This window comes from Verticillium nonalfalfae, assembly GCF_003724135.2.
Source record: "Verticillium nonalfalfae strain VnAa140/NRRL 66861 chromosome Unknown scaffold_44, whole genome shotgun sequence".
NCBI classification, from domain to species: domain Eukaryota; kingdom Fungi; phylum Ascomycota; class Sordariomycetes; order Glomerellales; family Plectosphaerellaceae; genus Verticillium; species Verticillium nonalfalfae.
The window spans coordinates 157,223-170,506 of record NW_021167269.1 but is presented as its reverse complement, the minus strand read 5'-3'; the positions used below and the strand labels follow the sequence as shown (position 1 = coordinate 170,506).

The 13,284-nt window shown below is 53.0% G+C and overlaps 2 protein-coding genes across 2 annotated transcripts; both read right to left on the bottom strand.

Moving 5' to 3' along the window:
• Window positions 1–8,336: 8,336 nt before the first annotated feature.
• Window positions 8,337–8,829, bottom strand: D7B24_006355 (uncharacterized protein; the record flags this gene model as incomplete). The annotated part of the gene is made up of 2 exons (XM_028640487.1): window positions 8,337–8,706; window positions 8,774–8,829. 2 exons carry the CDS (start codon window positions 8,827–8,829, stop codon window positions 8,337–8,339), a joined length of 426 nt encoding a protein of 141 aa, XP_028495355.1.
• A 1,180-nt stretch (window positions 8,830–10,009) lies between these two features.
• D7B24_006354 (uncharacterized protein) lies at window positions 10,010–11,122 on the bottom strand (the record flags this gene model as incomplete). The annotated part of the gene is made up of 4 exons (XM_028640486.1): window positions 10,010–10,077; window positions 10,166–10,886; window positions 10,946–10,997; window positions 11,064–11,122. The coding sequence occupies 4 exons, from the start codon at window positions 11,120–11,122 to the stop codon at window positions 10,010–10,012; spliced, it is 900 nt and encodes a 299-aa protein (XP_028495354.1).
• Between the last annotated feature and the right edge of the window lie 2,162 nt (window positions 11,123–13,284).

Below are 13,284 nucleotides of genomic sequence, written 5' to 3'. Positions count from 1 at the left end.
TTTTCCCGCGAGTGCCGATGGAGGGGTAGAGTTGAGTACGACTGGGAATCGACAGACAGACACGTTTGCCTCAAGGATACAGTGTGGCAAATGGTTGGCCTAGAGGCGTGGACTTTCCAGGTCCAAAAGTGGTTCTGCAGCTATCGTCCTCGGGAGCAAGTTGTCTTTCGGAGCTGAGCACCTCGGAGTGAGCGAAGAATGCTGAGGTAGGTGCTTGTGTGGTTCAAGCGCCTAGAGGAGAAAAGGGGTGACGTGCGTGCGAGTGTCACAAGCGATGGTCGGCGAGCGATAAGAGATGGGAATTCGCGAGGTCGGCAGCTGCGTCGATTGTCAGTTGCGTTTGAGTAGTGATCGAAGGACTGGATGGGGGACGGGGACGACAGCAAGAAGCGGTGGAAGGCGGCGAGCAACTACCAAACAGTGACGAAATGCGCGAGTAGCGTGACGAGGTAACAGGCAAGAAAATAAGGCAACTAGCTACCTTGTCTGGAGACACTGGCTTCAGTAGGTAGGTAGGTAGGTCGCGCGTGCGGCGATGATGCAGCTCAGGGAAGGGCAAGTGCGTGTTGGTTGGGTGGAGGGGCAGGGACCTGGAACCGGAAGGCTAGAGGGGAGTTGAAGCCAAAGGACAGCCCCGAGACGACGGGCATGCAGTCATAGCTTGCCTTACCTCCTATCAAGGTAGACTGGTGGTGACCAGTTACCTCAGTCAGTTTGGGCTACAGCAGTGGAAGCGGGTGGAAAGGTGTGTACCAGCAGGGCGGCGTCTGGGTGTGGTGGTGGTAATCGTCGAGTAATGCGGTTGAGGTCAGGTAGGTGGGTTGGGTTCGACGTGGTGCAGCAGTGTGGTGTGCGGGATGGGCGGTGGTCCCAGTGTCTGCTTAGGTCGGACCTCACTACCTCGACGGCAATGCCCCACCCAGTATGCCTGGGTACACAGCATAAATAATGATAAGACAACGGATAACCGTATGTCGATTGACTCTTATGGCATAACTACATCGCCCCGAAAACGGAATTTCGCTCATCTAAACCAAGTGAATGCATATCCGTTGGGGCCCGTATCGATTAGATCGGCTGAACGAACCGTGGGGCCGACTGCACCCCATATGCCAGGTACCTACCTACCTACCTAAGCTAATGTGCCAGCCTCGGTAAAAGTATGCCCATTAGCACATAACCTCCATCTTCCTCGACATCCTTTGAGTAGTTGTCACCTGTCGACACGCAACTATGACAATTTCAAACGATCCTGGTGGGAAGGCTTCGAGAAAAGGCAAGGAACATGATACAGAAGACGTTTTTCTCGCCCTGGATTCAGAAGTCAAAACGATACCATCGCCCTCGCTAGTCTCTCGCCTCCAGGCTTCAACCACGGCCCTATCCCGCACAGTGATCAGTGGACAGCCCGAGAGTGCAGTGCTTGGAACTACTTCTAGCGATAAACAGCAACAATCATCTGGCGGGACATTCACCTCTGCGGCAGCGACAGCGAACTCGCTATCCCCGCCCCTCTCGAGGCAAGGAAACACGGGCAGCAACAAATTCAGCAGCCCTGAGCACAGTCGTGTTTCAGAAAGTCAGTACAACGACTTCATCAATTCACCAACAACAACGACTTCATCGTCAGTCGGCCCAGGATCTTCATCGACCCACCAGCTCGTGAACCAGATGCGCCCAGCTTTCTCTGGCTACACTGGGGGACCATCAGAATGGGAGGTGCAAGCAAGTCGCGATGGCATTGAAGCAGTACAGCTTCTGTCGGTTCCGGAAGCCCAAGACATCATCACACGTGACAGCTTGGACTCAACGCCTGTGCTGTCGCCACATGAAATCGCAACGCTGAGGTCGGCTCTCTTTGGGGAGGACCAGTCTCAAACCTTGGAGCGAACTGACCAGGGTTGGGACGAACTTTTAAATTTTCAGCCAGACTTCCTGATCGCGGGCGACAGGGATGCAAGCTATCAGCATCTTGGTATTCGAGATCGTCATCGGGCCACAAGCACTTGGCTCGCAGATTGGAGACATGTCCTCAGCTCCTACACTGATGAAGTATGGGGAGACTTGGGGCCTCTCGCAGAAGCTGCCCGCAATGAGCTCAACGACACAGGGGACCAGATAAGCAACAGCCCAGCAACAGATATGAGGGCTCTGGGTCGATTGAGGCAGATTTTGGCTCATGTTCGAGACTCGCGTTGATTGAAGAGGACACTTTCTGGGCATTCTACCACGGTGCTAGACACACTAGTTGCCCAGCCAACATCGCTTAGGCTACTCAACCAATCAAGTAGTGCATTCGCCTGCCATGCAATCTACCTACCCTGATGCCTGCACGAGCTGGGCCTTCTGTGTGCTCGCCAGCCACCCAGCACTCGCCCAGCCACTCGTATCAGCGGCATTGAGGTCATGAACCCACAAACGGTCATCATATATCGGCCATATCTTTCTTGTCCCAGTTTACGATTGCGATTCCCCAGCTTCGTCACCTACGCCCTTTCAAAGTTGCTACAAGCTCTAACAGCGCTCTTCTGGCGTTGTATCGGTCGGCCCGCTTATCTCTACCCCGCTCCCAGCTGCACAAGAGCCCCATATTGAAGATGCTCCTACAAGCCAACTTACGCTCGATGACTACAGCGAAACACCGCTTGTTACAATTGCACTTGGGGCTTTCCCTTTGGCTGTCTGTCTCAGCAGGGTCACATTCAACTCCAACAACACCCTCGACAGCAGCTTTAAATATACCATCAGCGGACAATTACGCAGCAGCCCACCAGCTTTTTCGAAGACAGAGTGCCGACTGCCCCGCTGGCACATACTTGTGCTCTACTTCTTTAGGCACAGACTTCAGCGGCATCTGCTGTCAGAACAACCAAGTTTGCGAACTTGACGACAGCAATCAACCGGCTTGTTGTCCGTCCGGGTAAGCTGATGAATCGCCTCAGAGACTACATCCGACAGCAGGGCTAATTTACTTGATGGTACAGAGCTGTATGTACAGGCACAGCGCCAGACTCTCCAGCCGGGCAACCGACTGCGGCTGCTTCGTTTGTTGCAAACAGCTTCTTTCCCTTCCCCTACATGGCGACATCTCTCGACCAAGGTGAATGTTCATCTGCCTTGAGCCAATGCTCAGAGAACTACGACACGTGCGTCACGAAACTAGAAGGGGGCAGCAATGATTTCGCCGTCACAATCGTTGTTCCCGGTGGAGGGGGCACTACTGTCGCCGCCAACCATCCCAGTCTCGGCACATCGGCCACGCCTGTCTGTTCCAGCCTCAGTTCCCAAGCTTGCTTCGGCCTTGAACCGTCCCACTGCGACCAGCCTACTTCAGTAAACGGAGTTGTAATCGAGTCAGGTTCACTGGGTAAGCCCACGGCATACCCCGTTGGCGGCGCTGTCGCAGCCGGCTTCGGGGTCGCCATGCTTGGGTTTTGGGGTTGAAATGACGTATCCCACGTCTATTTTTGTCCGTCAGTCAAGGGAACCATCGTTGTCACGAATTATGTCTTTCAATGGGATTGCGTTGCATGATAAAACCTTGTTCTTTATCATGAGGTTGTCTCCTCTTCTTTTAGTTTTTGCATAAGCGGGGGAAACGAAGCATCAGTTCCATGGCTTTCTGGCTCGACGGCCCATTCGGGACTTCATCAACAGAGGTGCTAAGGTGCTGATGCTATGCGGCACGCTCGGTCATGATGTTGCTGATTGGTCTACACACAAATTTAGGTTTATGTACGTATGTATTTGGGTGATAGTACGTCGTGCGTAGATCAGCATTGACGGAACACTAGCAGCTTCAACGCGGTTCCCAACCCCTTTCGCCGCATCCTTCGCCCTTGCCTCTGTCAGGAATGAGGCCCAGGCTTCAAACACGGCTGGCATAGCAATATAATATATCAGGTTCACGTGTTCTCAGCGATCCTAGCATCCTATTGCACGCAATAATGTACAGTGCTGTGTTTGAGGTGCGAATAGGACAATGCAAGCCATGAGATATTTTTCGTGCTCGCGCCGCCTTTCTGGACGCTAAAGGTCCTGCGGTCCAAAACTTCTCAGTTCCCCATCTGTGCAGGACACTGTAAGATGCTGCTGAAGCGACATCTGACTACAATTAGCAGTCTCTCACGGGTGGCAGTTCGAGCCTGTGTCTTCGTAGAGAACACCCCTCAGAGTGTTCCGGGCGTGCCCAACGTCCCCGACGACACCTATGGCTAGGTTGCGCGGCGGAACGTTGAGAAAACGTCGGGCGGCATCCTCAGCATCCCTCAGTCTACTGAAGTCTTCGGCATCGAGTGTAGTGTATGCTGCGTTCAAGTCCTCGTTACTTGAAAGGATATGGCCAATATTGTTTGCGCGATCAACGACTGAGCTGTCAACCCCACTCAGCGCTGCACAAAAAGCGCCCAAGCTTTCCGTAGAGACTCCGGGTAACAGTCTGTATAGGTATACGAGCTGATTGTCGAGTCGGCTGACACTTGAGTCGAGACGAATATCCATGTGCGCAAGCGTCAGGTACGGAGATTTACTGACATAGCGCCCTTCGAAAATCTCATGGAAATGTGTAGCCGCGAGCACACGAGGTTTCTTGGTCCTCAGCGAGACGAAATGATTGACCAAGGCTGCCATAAATCCTGCTCCGTCGTCGCTTGTAGTTCCCTTCCCAAACTCATCAACAAGAACTAGACTTCGGCGACTGGCTGACTTGAGGCAGAATGCTACCTGTTTGAGGTCTACAGCAAACGAGCTCTCGTTCCTTGAGACGGTTTCGCGTGTTGATAGTCGCGTTAAGATCTTGTCTGTCAGGCCAACGATTGCCTCCTCCGCAGGAACGTAGCTGCCAACATGAGCCAAGTAAGTGATCAAAGCAACTTGTTTCAGATAGACGCTTTTCCCCGAATGATTCGGCCCTGTTAGTACGGTCATGCTGGCACATGTAGAGGTGCTCATCGGTGAATGTCCTGAGCTGCGGGATTCATGTCCAAGGCCCGGGGTCTCGTGATCTTCGCCTCCGGACAGATAGCAGTCGTTAGGGATATAAAGAGGCAACACCAGTTCTTGCAGTGGATGCCGGCCAGCGCGGATACTTAGGACATTCGACATCGTCAACTTTGGTGCTGTCCAACCATACTTCCCTGCCGCAAGCGCCATTGCCACTAAAGCATCCAGCTCGCCGCAGATGTCGGCGGCGGCCAGTAAAGCGTCTTCATGTACCATGACATCGACGGCGAGGTTGTGGAGGATTTCGACCTCGAGATCTTTACTCTAGTCAGTGTGTAAACGCAGCTTGAGATCACTTGGCCTACCAAGAATACCCCCGTACATGTCGCCTAGATGCGCATCTAGCTCTCGCATCCGACGGTTCTTGTAGTACGCTTTCCGTTCCGCAGAGAACATTATCTGCCAGTTGTCACAGTCCAAGCCCTGCCCGTCGTACATTGGCTCTTCGGTATCAGGGTAGAGCGGAACCATGGTCAAGAATCCAAGCTGTGGCCAGAATATGCAACTTGTAACGATGTTGCGTGCCCATTCCGGAAGCTCATTAGAAAGATCAGATACCACCTGACTCAACAAATCTTCCATGCCGTTGTAGTCTCGCTTGAGTCGGTCAAGCTCCTCGTTGACCCCCCACCGGACTGTGACTCGAGAATTTGGCCTAGAATCGCGGAAGTCTATGGTTGAACCCACAGCCTCGCCCAATTCTTTCATGGTGTTCGGGGATATTACGCGAACGATCTGTGCTTCTGGTCAGCATAATGTTGATAAATATTGGTCTTGTGGGGTGTCCTCTACAGTCTCAACTAAGATGATCTCGCCCACTGGGCTTAGTCCTCTGATCGCTTCTCTCAGCTGCAAAGCGCCCAAAACAAACCGCCTCAAGGTCCACCATACACCTCTATCAAAGGATCCCCGACAAGACGTAGAATCTACGCCTTTCCGAAGCTTTGTAATGCTTCGTCGTATATCTGGCACTTTGCGGAGAGTTCGGCATATTGTGTCCAAGGTTTCAGTATTTCCCGGCTGCAGCAGGAACGAGATAGTCCGCTGTCTCTCATGGATCAAATTGAGGTCGACGGTAGGCCTGACGATTATCTGACGGAGTTTTGTCTTTCCCTGTGTGGTTCCCGCCAAGGCGCTGAATAGGCCATATATCGACAGGCTTTCTTTACCCCCCTGAGAAGTCTTGCCTGTACCCCGTGCCTGGCTGTTAGGGTGAGGTTCTGACCGTAATATTTGCAAAGATGACATTGTGTCATTGCTGATGAGCAAGTAGTCGCTCAGAGAAAACATTTGCAAGTCGCGGCAGCTTATGTGGCCTGGATCATCCGCGTGACCATCGTATCGCCGGGAGAGTTCGCCGAGAACTGCCCCTGCACAAGCGACCTACGATGGGTGAGGAAGAATATTCGCACGGTTTATGTGAGAGTTTGAATTCAGCGTACCGATGACAGACTATCGAGGTCGATAAACGAGCTCAGTCGTGTAACCCCGATGATGGCAGAATGTAGTCGTAGCTCAGAGGTGGATTCGAAGCTCTTCGTCGTGCTACTAGCGAGACCAGGTCGTACGACAGCTCCTGGAGCCGACATAGAGGATAATATTAGGTTTGCGAGTCGCTTCACAGCATTGCTATGACTGAAATCGGCAGAGGTCAGCATTCGTATCGCGTATGAGCATTGCCTGGAGCCTACACAAACAAGACTTAGCGACTGCAAAAATGAATCAGTCGCATGTCCAGGTACCTTCATCCCATATATTCGCATGCCTTTCAAATAGACCCACGACGGCCTCTGGCGTCTTGAGGGGCAGTAACACGACTGTAGGCTGGACGTGTGCCAAAAGAGCCTCTAAAACATCAACATCGGCATGTTGCATATCGTGAAGGATCCGTAGCTCTTGGGTGTTGGTGGCAAAGTAGGCGCATCCTAAAATGCCCGTCTCCATGAAGCTGACGGCCAAAACGACTTCTTCTGCATTGGCTGTCTCGCAAAAATCGTTGCTCTCGTTGTTCACGTGATTCTCGGCAGTGGTTCCAGGAGCATATACCTGTGCCTGTTCGGAAGGCCGAAAGGGGCGGCTGAAGGATTCATCTGAGCCATCAGGTGGCGTGCTTGGAAGAGCTTTTTGCTGGGCATGAGGATTCGCGTGGAAACTGCGCTCAGAACGAGACCCTTCAAAGCGAACAGGCATATGAGATAGATCGCTTGATAATCGTTCGTCAGTTCTGCGTTTGACGTCAATTACCCCCGAGAATCGACCTCGTCCGCGGCTGTGGACTTGGCCTCTGCATTGGCTCGAGCCGCCGCGGGCTCGCTGGTGATGAGAGAATCGTCTGCCGAACACAGGCATTTCATATAGAGCAAGGGCGTGATGAAGTGTTCCGGAGGTATACAGTGTGTCCTATTGGTGTTGCAAGAATGAAGGGCAGGGCAGGGCAGTCAACTCATCTGGGACACGACTGTGCAAAGTTGCTATAGTGCGGAGAAAACTGATAGATATGACCTTCAGCGCGTGTTAGCTTCTTACACGTCGATGTCGTACGACAGGATTCTCGATTGGCATAGGAGTTCGTTATTGTTGTTGAATATAACCACCAAGGTCCCATGCTTTAAATTACCTTGCCCAAGGCGGTAGGAAAGGTAGGCATGTATCAAGGAGACGAGGAAACGACTGATCCACAGGTGCTGCTGCCTTCAGGGAAATACGCATCCCCATGACGCAACTGATTACCAAATTGGCATGATCGCGTGGCTGCTGCCTAGGTAGTGTCTGATGAATACCAACACAGCAATACAAGCAAAGACATGGAGACGGTACTTGCGCAGAGAGCTGCTGTGCTTTGATGTTTCCATTTTGCCGCATGGCCAACACGTTGTTAATTGGCAATGCTTGTGGATGAGGATGAGTAGGCACCTGCCAGTTGGGAATGCCTCGGCGAGACTTCTGTAATGCAAGGTGGCCAAGACTTCGTTCTACTTGAAACCTTAGCATAAAGACATGAGCGGCATACTAACACGAATGTATCGGGTAAAAATGGTGAAAAAAAGGGTGCTCAAGTTGTTTCAGCGATGTTACATGCAACGCAGCGCTCTTTGAACGGATAGGATGACGAATCGAGCCATCCCACCATCCGAAACGCGGATGGACGGCATAACGAATACATAGACTGGCAGTGACCTCTGCGCCGCGACCGTTCTGGCGTCGTCGTCACCAAGACGTACGCGTGGCCGGACACGTTATGCAGTTCGCGTAGCCCCTACAGCGTCGCTAACACTCTCAGACCTGCACCTGACAGGGAGCAGACCCCGCATGACAGTCCTTTCCCGGATTGATATTCAGCTTGTGCTGGACTTATCGCCATCTTTGATCCATTTAGCAAACTCGCGCCTCTCCTTCCGAATATCGACGAAACCCGGCCGACTTTCGAGAATGCGAAATGGGTTGCCAACATAGTCATTGTCGGAAACTCCGCTGCCGTTCAAAAATCCAACCTCACCTTCGCGCTCAATCTTGCCTGCCCACACGCGCCACTGAATCGGTCGGAAATTGGAGGCGCCCGTGATGATGCCCAGGCACACCAGAAGAGTAGCGACGATTGTCTCGATGACAATATCGGCGGGAAGCGAGGTGCCTGGATTTGTCGCGGACAGAGATGATGTGGCGCCGAAGGACTGGAGCGTCGAGTGTTCTTGTGCAGAGTAACAACTAAGAGAAACGGCACGCGTCAGCAATTTACGAAGGATGATGCTCTGCAAATGAATCCACGACTCACGCATGGCTTAGCAACAGAAGTCCAACGGCAGTGACGGAGCGGGAGATCCACGTCATCTTGATAGGCGGGTGGTGCTGTTTAGCTTAGAAGACCAGGCAAGAGAGCTGAGAGATTTTTGTTGTTTTGATTGAGATCGTTGCAAGCTTTGTCCCTTTCTCGATCGGTTTCGGAGTTGTCCAGGATCGCGGGATCACAGGCGAGAATTAATGAGGTCGGCGAGTGAGCGCAGGTAGCTTGTGTGGGGTGGCATCATAGCGCACATCGCTGGCGAGCGAGGTTGTTCTTGATTACCTAAGTCGCATAAGGTAGATACCTCAATGGGGGACATCTTGGCAGGACCCTAACGTGCCCGAGCATATCTCCACTAAGATACCCAGTTGACACACTACCTACTTACCTAGGTACCTTAGGTAGGTGGGATAGCACAAACCATATTCTGTATAATGCTCTTAAGAAAATATCGATATATCCGTTTTATGTACTATTCTGAACCACATTCCAACAATCCCATTGTGCAAGTGGCAGTCCTTTCTTTGCATCTAATGTCCGGAAACGAATCGAGGAACGCCCGTCTAGCATTCCATACTTCCGCACACCACGCACAATTCGCCGCAACCGTAAATGCAACCATCATCATCTAAGAATCGAAATGCAAGGCGTGTCGCATATCTCCAGCTTGGTGCTCCAAAAAATGACAAAAGTAAAAGGAACTCCGCCCCTAACTCCAGATCCAGTCTAATTCGGAGACCTGCCGCTCCCTTAGTCAATCATCCTTGAAGTTTGTTGCAATTGATGGAATGCTGCTAAAAAAAACACAGTAAGCTCAAGAGTACTCTGGCGATTACTCTGACGGATCCATCCAACTGTTGAAATGGCTTCCGTCCAGCTCCTCCACCTTCCAACTGCTATCTTGGCCTCGCAGCAACTGCAACTGTGGGTCCAAGTAAGAATCGTTGTACATCCCTCCGGGAATTCCGTCCATCAAGTCCTGCCTGGCGTCACTCAGATCGAGAGGGTTCGGCCATCTGTGGTGACCGTCCAGAAGCGGGTCACTGTAACCACCAGCGCCGTACGGCAAGGCGTCCGCACCAATCATTCCGGTCTCAACAAATGAATCCAATCCGCCGACGTGGTGCTGCAAATGACCAAAATGCCCCATCGCGTCATGTCGTTCACTCTGCGGCATGGAGGCGAACGCCATGGTTGGTGATTGAGGCCTTCTGATCACAACGTCCTCTACAAAGCCAACACCATCATGTCGCTGTTGTACGCTTTGTTGGTAATACTGACCGGGTGGTAGGCCACTGTGAGTGTAAGGAGCCGGCGGGGGCTTTCCAGGGTTGCTGTATTGATACATTGAATGAGATGGGGTACCAAAGCCCATAGGCGGACTTCCCGCGGCGCCAGCGTACGAATGATAGATCGAAGGTGGGGCGTCGTACTGTCCCTGGGGCCTGCGTGCCTTCATCTCCCGACCCCTCGAAGACATGGGCCCTGCAGACCAGTCAAAGCCGTCCAAGTTCCCATCATCTGACGGCTGGTCGTCTTCCACCCGGGCTTTAGGTTTCGGTTTCGAAGGCGTAAACTTGTAACCCGGATGAGCTTCTTGGTGATTCAGGCGCTCGAGCTTGGCCCAGTCGTTAAATTGCTGGCGAATCAGTTCAGACTCCAATGGCCATCCACTGCCGCAAACTTGCGAAACGACTTGGTGGTTGTTCTGTGTGCAGAGGCTTTTGGCAAGGTTCTGGTATGCTTTGCGATAGAGCATGAATGCGTTCATGGGGCGTTTGATCTTGCCCGGCGTTTTGCTCTCCTCGACCTCTTTCAGACGCTCCTCGATTGGTCTGTTCACGTAGGCGTTGATGTCTGCCACAAAAACCTGCGGATTCTCTCGCGCCAGCTCACTTAGCGGCTTCTGGACGCCGTCCATCTTTTTCGATACTTTGCTGCGTTCCTTTTTCTTTCGCGGTGAAGCCTTCTCCACTCGAGGGGCGTGGGCAGCGAGAGGCTTGATCGTCGTCGCTCGTTTTTGAATGGTCAACCCGCTACGGGTAGTAATCATATCCGAACTCCGGGAGGGCGTTGGGGGCGACGTATCCGGAGTACTGTAGGGCTGTGCCGCTCTTCATAAGTTACTGTCGATAGCATGGAGGCTATTGCTATGGATCTTACCTGATGTGTCATGCCGCTCATTGATGCGTATGGTGTGGCTGTTGGATCGTAGCTTGGCTGATATGGCTGTCAGACCGTCAGCACAGCCTAAAACACGCAATAGGCGGGGGAGACTCACGATTTGCCCATCCTGGGCGCGGTGGGAATACGGCGAAGGGTGGTCGTATGGTCGATCATGCTGTGGGTCTGGGGTCCCATACCTTGACTGGGAGGCTGGATGCCCCATGAGATTATCTTCAGGGTAAGGCTGATCTCTTGGGTATGACGTCGCGTTATTGTGTCGAATCAGATGATGAAGGCCGTCGTGATAGATATCATCATTCGAGGGAGCTGGAGAGGGAGGACCTGTCTGTTCCATTCCAAAAGGAGATACCGGGTGTACCTTTGGCAAGGGTAAAGGCGATGACAGAACGAGGTGTCACTTTTATCAACTGCGTCGTCGAAAACCAAGTGAGGCCAAAGAGGCTGATGTGTGGTTTTGGGGGTCCCGGGATATAAGCGGGCAGACGACCGAGCGCAGTAGGGCCAACAGATGTATCGCCGATAAAAAAAATTGTCAAGATGCTGAAGCTGACGGTATATGCTGCGAGACAAAACCCAAGCTGTAACCAGGTTCAGGTAAATGAGGGCGGCGTTCCTAACGATGGGCGGAGGTCTCTGGATGAATGCCTTGGTCGAGGAAGATCATGGAGTTTAGGGATTGGAAGAAGAAGCAGGTATCGTGGCAGCCAGTGTCGAAGGTTATTAGATGTCGTACGTCGATGGTGGACGCCGCTATGCCTGCATATACAAGTATATGGGGGAGGGTGTGAGGGGCATGTAAGGCGAGGCAAGGCAGGTCAGGTAAGGCAGTTGGAGTCTCAGGTGGTTTGTCTGCCACGCCAGTGCAGCCAAGGCTGCAAATCCAGGAATAGGGTGACTTGGCGGACGATTTGCAAGCAGCCGATCGGACAGGGATTGAATCGGAAATGCGAGGCGGCTGCTCCGGAGGCTGCAGCAATGTCGAAATGGTGTGTGCTACGTTAAGGGCAGAAGGCTAGGAGTGAAAGTCGTTTCTTTATGGCGACCAGGCCGCCTCGTGGGTGACAGGCTGTCACCTGAGGGGCTTTTGGGTATATGGTTTCTTTCTTCCGGGGCTCTGTGTGTCTGTGTCGTCGGTTTGTTGGTTACCTGGGCCGGAGAGCGGGGGCTAGAGAAGGCAAGGGGGCCTCCTTTGTTATCACTTCCATGGTGATCTAAATCCAGAAGAAAGAGAGCTGGGATGAAGAGGGGATCGGGGTCAGATTCTTTTGTATGGTACGCATGTGCTCCTCTTTGGAGTATCCCGGGCTAGCCATGATGGCGGCCATGGTTGGCTTCTCTTCGTCCGAAAGGACATCTAGTGTACTGCCGCATTCGGCCGTGCATGGATCCGGGATCACAAGCGATGTCATGGTTGGGGAACAAGGTGGGGGGAGAAGAGAGGTGATGAGGTAGAGCGAAGGGGGGGGGGGGGAGGAGGGGCGAACGGCACTTACTGGTCGACCTTGCCATGCCGTTCCTGGAGACAGCTCGCCTTCCTGGCAAGGCCAACCTAGTCCAGCCCAGCCCAATCCAGCCCTACATAGGCCGTCTGCTATTTCCCCAAGACATTCTTGATGGACCTATATCGAACAATCCTCACGAGTAGGGTTTTCCCACGTTGTCTGTCAACTGTACCCTCTCCATCGCCCCGCGTGCCATGCGACCCGGGAACCAAACCTCAGCTTATCATTTTCCTTTGGAATCGTCTCCTTCGTGAGCCAGTGCGTGCGTCTGCATCCGCGTCTGCACCAGTTCCAGTCTCCGCCATGCCGACCCTGCTGCTACCAGCAACGCCCCCACAACAGAGTGTTGGGTGGCAGTCGACAGAGTAACACTGCACACCCCCCTTCCAATGGCGTTGTATTGTCAGCACTTTGCGACAGCAACAGAAAGAACAAAACAGGGTTGAACCGTGCTAGGTTAATGGGAGCAATGACCAGCAACGCCACTGAAACCAGAACATCCCGCGGTGGCAGTGGCAGATACATCGCGCACTGCCGCGCCAAGGGAGGGCAACAATCATTCGGAATATGAACAACGGATTGAGAGGCCTAGTTGCCGCCCAGGGCCCTAGAGCCTCTCTCCTGAGAGCGGGTTCCCCGTGTGCTCTCTCTCCCTTGCTCCTCCACCAGTTCGCGCGTGCCCGGTGGACACACAACTGATCCGACAGAAACATCAACCGGGCCTGTGCGGCAAACAGCCGTGGGGTTGTATTTGGCGAGCTGGATTAATATGCAGCTACAGGCCCAGTTTCAGGGCCACCCTGCCCAGTGCCA